An 8,923-nucleotide genomic window follows, 5' to 3' on the forward strand; every position below is an offset into this window, starting at 1 on the left:
TCAGCTTCTAGGTGCATTTGTGCCAAGCAGCACTTCAATTTATCTTCTAATCTGTGATCTTTGAGTCAACAGACAAAATCCCACAAACTCAAATACTGGTCTTTTCCTCCACAGACATTTATTCACACATGATTTAACCTCTTGACCCACCACAGCATTGTTTTTTCAGCAAATCACTACAAAGATTCCTGGTGAATTTTTCAGTCTTTTGCATTAGGGCTGGGTTTCCGAAATACGCCAGTACTAAGTAGTATCCAAACTTCTCCAAATCAAATCACATCAGCTTTATTTATATGGCACTTTTCATACAACAGTAACACAAAGTGCCTCACAGAGGTTAAAAACAACAAAGAACCAAAACAGAAAACAAAAAAGAAAAGAGAAAACCCAACCCTCCCACCCCACATAGAGATACATAAATATACACATACACACATACACACACACACACTAAAGAGACATGGCCGAGCACCGAGACCCGAGGCAAGGAAAAAGCCACCTCTGGGGGCCGTCCACAGTGAGAGGGCCCACGGTCCACGGCCACAGGGAGCGTCGCCGTAGAGTCTCCTCCTGTCTGCCAACCCGGGCAGACAGGAGGCTCCACACTGAGGTGCAGTGCCCTACAGCCACCAAGGTCAGAGCTGTCCACGAGACGGCACCCCCATCGGTAGACCAGGAACAACTTTCAGTGTGGTAGGCCCCCATGAGGAAACACTGGAGCTAAAAACTGAGGGACTACAACCGTAGGATAGGAAAAAAGGTATAAAATGAACCAAATAAACAAAAAGCTATTTAGCTCATAAAATTAAGTTAATAGCTAGGTAAGAATGATCTAAAACAGAGACATAAAATGCATCAAAACTACAACCTATAACTAAAATAACAAAAGATAAAAATTAAATGAGATAAGAACGCAAAAAGAGGAAGAGTAAGTGCAAAAGCAAAGATAAATCGGTTAAAAGCCTGATAAAAGGAATTTAAAATAGATAAATAAAGAGATCAGTTAAAAGCCTGATTAAAAAGATGAGTCTTGAGCCTCTTTTAAAAAACATGTCAAACTATACCTGCATTCAGTCCTTTTTGCACCGGGGCTCTGATTCCGGACTGTTCCAACTCCGTGCCTGATCAGCAAACTTTAAAACTTTAACATCAAACACAGAGCTGTTAAACAGTCCCAACAAACTCACACTGACACCATAATGGCTCAACTCTGTCATTAAACCCACAAATAACAGTTACGTTATGTAATAATGCTAGGCTTCTGATGCTAATGGCTAGCTCTGTCACTGTCTGAGTTTACGCTCCCGCCGAGCCTTATGTTTCTGTCCTCACAGTGTGCTGGTGTCGTACAGTGGGTCGCTGCTGCTGCCCCCCCACAAACACACACATTCTCATTGACTGATAAATTGGCACTGGTTATTTATATTACTTTGGCGTTTTTATTATGAATACAGTTCATCTGATGCTTGGTTTGTTCAAGTTTTATTGGATTCTTGGACTATGGATTCATCACCCTCGTTAAATCATACCATCTCAATGGGGCCTAATCGCCAAAGACTTTCAACGTTTTTATTCTTATGTGCACATGTTAATAAATATACTTTTTACCATAAAAAACGAGTCTCTCCTGACTGAAATGCAGCTGTAGCCAGTATGTGACTATCACTATCCTCATTCATATTTTAAGAAGCTACAAAATAAGCCTGTAAAGCTGGAAATCAGAATGGAAGTACAGAGAGTTGTTGCGTAGAGATGATACACCATCTCATCTAGTTGCATTGGTGTGAACCGGTGGATTTTTAGAATGTTGCAGAGCAGCGCATTGCAAATAGTTGTCTGTTTCAACTTGTCTCGTTGCAAATCTTTGGTCTGTACTGGGCTTAATTTGCGGGACATTTCACCCTGTAGTTTCTGTCATTGCTATCCCACAATGCTTTGAGAGGCAATTTCGCCTCATGTCACAGCTCTAGTCATTTTAGTGTGGCAAGTGGAGGGTGGAAAAGATTTGTTGCCAGACAACACCACCTGGGGAATTGCGCCCCCGGAAATAGTTAATTTTAACAATGTTAAACATCACACAAGGTCCGAAATTACCCCAGGGCAAGAGACGGTTTATAGAAAATATACCACAAATTTTATTTCAAAAACAATCAATGAAATCTAGCTGTTGCACGCAATAACTGCACTTGGGCCAAAAAAGGGGAATGGACGGATGAGTGGACAGAGCTGATGCTTACCACGGCGGACCAGAACCAAAATCAAGGAGGAGGAGAAACTAAATCAAACACCCATGGCACCGCAAACACACACAACTGAGGATCTGTGAGGAAAACCCACCACCAGGGATTGTGTCGCCGCCTTGGGCCCGCAGCACCTGTCCACAAGGAGAGGGAGAATTAAAACAGGCCTCACAGTGAACACACAGCTGCCTTAAAACACACATACATGCTCAACCACACACCCACACACACACACCCACACCCACACACACACACAAAAGCAACAATGAAGTAAATAAGAAAATAAACAAAAGAAACCAAAATACCATTAAACATATAATAACAAACTCAACAAATGTACACACAAAATAAATCACATGAACAGGAAGTCAATTAATAAATCAATAAAGGCTAGTGGCAATGTAAGAGTCCAGACGCCAGCTCAATGAAGAGCTAAATGGCCACGGGGAGTCAATGGGCCAAACAGCGCCACACAAACCCAAGGACCAAGACAGGGTCCGGGAGATCCAAAACAGGCCACCAAGAAAAGAGCAGAGTCAAAACAGCAGCGCCGTCCAGGTAACGGCGCAGCCTCACGGAGGGCCAGAGGAGAGATATTCTAGGGCACCTGGAGACACAACCACACCCAGGAGGGCTCCCAGCGGGGCAAACCCGGCCCCACGCCACCAACAGTCTGCCACACTGTATGCTGCAAGAGGAAGCGTGCGCCTCAATGGCAGACGTGCCAACAAGCACTACAACACAGCCACGCCAGCTCCACCACACCTGCACAAGGCCCGACACACCAGGCCACAGCCACCACGGGGGACCAGCAGATCCAGGAAGGAGAGAGAGGGAGGCGCGCACAGTATGGCCACACTATATAGCGCCGTGGTGCGGCGCAGTGCCGCCCATCAATCAGTGCTTCAGATAAAATCAATACAGCGCCCTGCTGCGAGAGGGAGTACACAGTGCTCCGGCTACATCAACACAGCTGGTGTCGTTCCTCTAGTCTAGTTGCTGAATTGAGGACACCAGGTTTGTTTAAACAGCCAACATACAAACATGGATTGGCCGAACTAGTCCATTCGCATTTCAATGTACAGAATCTACAGAGGTAACATGGCAAGCCTAGAGCCTGAGAGAGGGCTCCGTCTGTGATATTAGAAGTATGCTTACAATGACCAAAATGTATTTACTGATATGCTAAGTAGGCTACTTTCCATCAGCCTTCACAGTTACTGATGGCTTTATCAACATTCCGATCACAGCGTAAATGTGAGCTGTCTTTCACAGCTGCATAATGAATTAGAGTAGATGAAAAGGGGTTCTGTTATGCAACCTGTGAAATGTCAGGTGCTTAGTAAGCAGCCTGTGCAGACTTTATATCACAGATTTGAACACTTAGAACATTAAACCAGGCATACTGTCAGTGCTTGCGCATTTTGAGGTTTAAGGGTTGTTAAAATGTCAAGAATTGGGTCACAACGGATTAAAACAGTGAAGATTAATTTTTTTTCATCCGGTCATGTCTTTTTAATTTGCTCAAAGACTTACAGGGAGGGATTACTGACAGACAAGGTAGGTGACTCTGAAACCCAACTCAAGGTAAAAGGGTAAAACATCTGTAATATTTGTTAAAGTTGGTGAACCCTATGTACCCTCCTGCCCTTTTTGACATTCAGTACAAAAACAAGTAAATAGCATTTGTAAATTTGCACACACCATATGCTCTTTTAATTGTCTTATTAGCTCCGTCCCTGTCTGCACAATATCCTGATTTGTTTTCGATGGTTGATTAATGTAGACTTTAATTTTTTTGTCAAATGCTTACCAAAAACACTCTCACTCTGAAGTCATCGAAACCTGGCGCTTGGACAGTGATTCAGGTGTCAGACACTGACAGAAAACCCGTCCTTTAATGTCAGCGTGATTTGCCGTTAGAGTTTAACGGCACTTGGCGGCGTCAGGGGGAAACACATCAATAGAAAGGTGTTCGAGTCCCATAAGATTATACAGCCAAACTCTTTTTCCTAGACCTAATCACGTGCTTTTGTTACCTAAATCCAACCACCTGACATTGGTTAAGAGGCAGGGTACACCCTGGACAAGTCGCCAGACTATCACAGCGCTGACACATAGAGACAGACAACCATTCACACTCACATTCACACCTACGGTCAAGTTAGAGTCACCAATTAACCTGCATGTCTTTGGACTGTGGGAGGAAGCCGGAGTACCAAGAGAAAACACGGGAAGAACATGCAAATTCGGCACAGAAGAACTCCCCCGCCCCAGGGCTGAAATCAGGAACCCTCTTGCTGTGAGGCAACAATGCTAACCACTGCACCACNTTGGTCCGGCACTGGTGCCACATCACATTACCCATCTGTTGATGTCATTTGGCAGCCAGCAGGGAGGAAAGTGAATTTTGATTAGAACTATGATTTTGCATTACATCATGTGGCAAAAGAAACATATTATTACAATTTGGAAGGACAGAAAATCACAGTTTCTCTAACAAGCAGAAATAAATTCATTCAATAAATCTGAGCCAGAAAACATTTCATAATCAGTATGTTGGGGGTATTCTACATTTTCACCTTGATTATAATTAACTCCCTTCTGTTTACATTTATAGCTATCTATTTAATTTCATTTGTGCTGAGAGTATCTGCAAAAACTATTCAGTCTTCTGAATGCTTAAAATAACGTTTTGATTTGGAGCAGAGAGATTTGATCTTACTTTTATATTTATAATCAAAGTAATTCATAAATAAAGTCGGTTTTCGAGAAAGTTAATCCTTAACAGTTTAAATATTGCAAAGTTAAAAAAGTAAATATTTGAACATGTTAAGGATCGTTTCAAAGGTGCAATATCACCATTATTAGCAGGCCTTGTAGTCGTATTGGAAACTTTCTTTTCAGTGAGTTTCTTTGAGCACAGAGGTTCATTTACACGATCGGCAGAGACGCTTCTGACCTCGTTTCTTTTCTCTTTTACAAAGTTGCAGCAGCCAGAGCTTTGTGAAAAGCACGCAGGCCTAAATTATACAACAATTGCGCGAGATAGCTTCATCCTACAGAAATCTATAGGAGTCAGAGCGCATACCAGAGAGGATGCTCCTCTGCAAACGCCTCCAGGATGGTACATTGTGTTTTCATGTTATGTCCTTGATCTCTCTCATCCTCAAATGCGCATTGTGTAAACATCAAACACAGGACTGCCCGTGTTGTTAATGTACAGTCGGAATTCAGCGCATGCAGCCGTCCTCTCCACATCTTTGCATATTTTACGCGCACCATTGTTTCCACGTCTCCAAAGCTCCCTTTAAAAAAAAAAAAAAAAAAAAGCGGCACAGCACAAACATGATTATCCAGAAGGTCCCGGTGTCATGTCAAAACACATTCACATTCACACCTGACGGACGTGCTGGGAAGCTTTGATGTGGCTGCATCCATCACGAGTGTGAATTTGCTCTTTTCCAATAATCTGGCTGCTGAGGAGATGAGCGTCGGTCGCGCGACTGAGCTGTGCGCGTTCACGTGGAACCTATAAACGGACGTGGCGCGCAGAGCTGTGAGTAGTCGTGGAGAGAGAAGGAGAGGATAATCGTGGCAGAGGATAGTATCTTTAGCGCAGTGGGACATAACCTGACACAGATACAACAGGGATGCTCATAATGCCATCATCACAAACTTTTCTGTCTCTCTTCTGTAACACATAACTGTCCAACTCTGATGTCTGAGATGATATGTGAGCAAGAGAGTCAAGCCATGCAGCTGAATGAGACTGGAGTTCAAACACTGGCTCCAGAGCCATGTGAGCAGCAGATACTACAGGAAGACATCACTGGAAACTGTAGCGGAGGTTCCACCAGCAATCTGTCGCTGCACTGCTGGCTGCAGCTCCTCACCAAGGAATCTATCATGGAAATCCAAGGAGACAGCTCCAGTTTGGTGGTGCGTGTGATGATAGCTTGTGTCTACTCCATAGTCTGTGCACTTGGGCTGGTGGGAAACTCACTGGCTCTGTATCTGCTGCACTCACGTTACAGGCAGAAGCAGTCATCCATCAACTGCTTTGTGATGGGACTGGCCATCACAGACCTCCAGTTTGTTCTGACTTTACCTTTCTGGGCAGTGGACACGGCCCTGGACTTCCGCTGGCCATTTGGCCGCGTGATGTGCAAAATCATCAGCTCCGTCACCACCATGAACATGTACGCCAGTGTATACTTCCTCACAGCTATGAGCGTGGCACGTTATTACTCTATCTGCACCGCTCTGAAGATGCACAGCCGGCGGGCGGCAGCCACGAGAGCCAAGTGGACGAGCTTGGGCATCTGGGCTGTGTCTCTGCTGGCCACTCTGCCTCATGCCATCTACTCCACCAGCGTCCAGGTGTCGGATGAGGAGCTCTGCCTGGTGCGCTTCCCAGACTCAGGCACCTGGGATCCACAGCTTCTTTTGGGTCTCTACCAACTGCAAAAGGTCCTCCTAGGCTTCCTCATTCCTCTCATCATAATCACCGTCTGCTACCTGCTGCTCATGCGCATCATCCTCAGCCGACGCATCGCAGGCGCAGGGGGCCCAGAGGTGGAACAGGGCCGGCAGAGACGTCGCTCCAAAGTGACCAAATCCATTGTCATCGTGGTTCTGTCCTTCTTTCTGTGCTGGCTTCCCAACCAGGCGCTGACACTGTGGGGAGTGCTCATAAAGTTTGACCTTGTGCCCTTCAGCAAGGCCTTCTATAATGCACAGGCCTACGCCTTCCCCTTGACTGTGTGTCTGGCACACACCAACAGCTGCCTCAACCCCGTGCTCTACTGCCTAGTTCGCCGGGAGTTTCGGGCAGGTCTGAAGGAGCTTCTCCTGCACGCCACACCCTCCTTCAGGAGCCTGACTCATCTGCTGCGTCGTAAGGCCAAAGTGGCTGAAGCACCGCCAGTTCTGGTGCTCGTCCAAATGGATGTCTGAGGCTTACTGTGACGGAGGAGTTGAAGGAGTGAATGACTAACTCACAAAGAGTAGTACTATTGATCTGGAGTTGTTTACCATGACGGTGCATCCTTCTCAAACCTGTCAACATGTCTTTTTGGGGTTTTGAAAACAACAAAATCATAATGGACTACCCAGTGGGATGTGCCCCACTTTCACTGCGTGCTCCAAGATTCACTCCGCACACATTTCTACTTGTTATACAATGACTCTCTCTATCTCGCCATGCAGTATGTCTCTGTTTCTCTCACTCAGCCTCTGACAGGCGATACCTGTGCTGCTCTCTGGTAATTTGCCATGTGTGTAGATGTCAATCATTATTAAGATTTGAATAGCTGCAGCACTCAGACACCTGTCTGAGATGAGCCTCAATTAACATTTGCCACAGCTTTGGCATCATGAGTGGGATTAACCACCGAGTGTCACCAAGTGATGCAGGATTTATTTGGATAAAAGAAAAGTAAATCAGATCGGGGTTTTTTTTAAAATAAAAACACCCACAAAGAAACATGAAAAGAATATGAGTGATGAGGAGGTTTCCCAGTGCGTTGGCCAGTTGGTGTATTTGTGTTTGTTATATGGTGCAATTGTGTAAATTGTTTCATTCAGTAAAAACAAACTGGAAAAAATGAAACCAAATTATTTAAAAAGTAGGCTAATAGTAAACAGTACTATCTAAAACACAGCAAAAGATCAAAGTTATTGAAATTGATGGTGTATATCTGTTGAAAACTGAGTAAATGACAAGGTCAAACACTGTACAGCAGCTGTCTAATTTATTTAGAAGCAAAGAATAGCATGTGCTGTGTTGTCTTGGGGAAAAGGTTGATGCCTATAATGAAACAATAAAAGGCAAAGAAATAAATACAAGGTTCAGTACAAGCACTTAAATTAATTTCCTGTCATTTTTCAAGGTAAGGCAATTTGACGTATACGTCAAAGGGTTCATTGCAACGGTGAGACAAATGAAGTCCTTGAGGAAAGCTGAGGATCAAGAGTTGAGGTGCTTCAAATGAGCTTTATACTCCTGTGCAACTATGGACACAAAAAGAAATATTTACTCTCTCTGTTTCTCTCCCTCTTGCTCCCACTGACCACGCACACACATGCAAAATGTATCACTGTGCAGTTTCTCACAGCTGTAGATGCGAACAACAAAATGAATACTTTAAAATTTAGACTAAATCTGCAAATTTGTGTATCTTTTCAGCACATTTAAAACAGGCCAATTCTACAAATGAAACATTTTTTTCCATGGACAGTCCATTGATGTCAACACCAGCCTTTCCTTCTCTGTTAAATTACAAGGTTACGAATGTTGAAAGAGCACATAACTGAGTTAAACTGCCGTGATAATGTGATCTCTGTGAATGTAATGCCTCTCTGTATCCTGTCATGACTGTGAGTGTAATCATGATCTTTTACAGGAGACATTTGTTTTTGAATTGATGTTATAATGGAATGTTTCAGTGAAGTAAAGATTAAATTAAAAGCCTCAGCTTGAACTATTTCAAATAAATGGGCAAGTTGAAATTCAGGGCACATACACTGGGGAGATGAATTTAGGCAGCCGAGCCGCTGAGAGTTTGAAAGATAAAGTGGGACTAATGTTGCTGTAAACCAATCCCACACCCGCAGAAGGGCATCGGATGATAGACAGAGACTCACTCCTCTGCTCTGTTGTTTAATTAATGAGATTTAAT

The 8,923-nt window shown here is 44.0% G+C and overlaps 1 protein-coding gene across 1 annotated transcript; it reads left to right on the plus strand.

The window, feature by feature from the left end:
- The first annotated feature begins 5,848 nt into the window (after positions 1-5,848).
- rxfp3.2b (relaxin family peptide receptor 3.2b) lies at positions 5,849-8,694 on the plus strand. Its single transcript, XM_050055186.1, has one exon. It carries the CDS (start codon positions 5,961-5,963, stop codon positions 7,197-7,199), a length of 1,239 nt encoding a protein of 412 aa, XP_049911143.1. The 5' UTR covers positions 5,849-5,960; the 3' UTR covers positions 7,200-8,694.
- Positions 8,695-8,923: the final 229 nt, after the last annotated feature.

This window comes from Epinephelus moara, chromosome 10, assembly GCF_006386435.1.
Source record: "Epinephelus moara isolate mb chromosome 10, YSFRI_EMoa_1.0, whole genome shotgun sequence".
NCBI lineage: Eukaryota > Metazoa > Chordata > Actinopteri > Perciformes > Serranidae > Epinephelus > Epinephelus moara.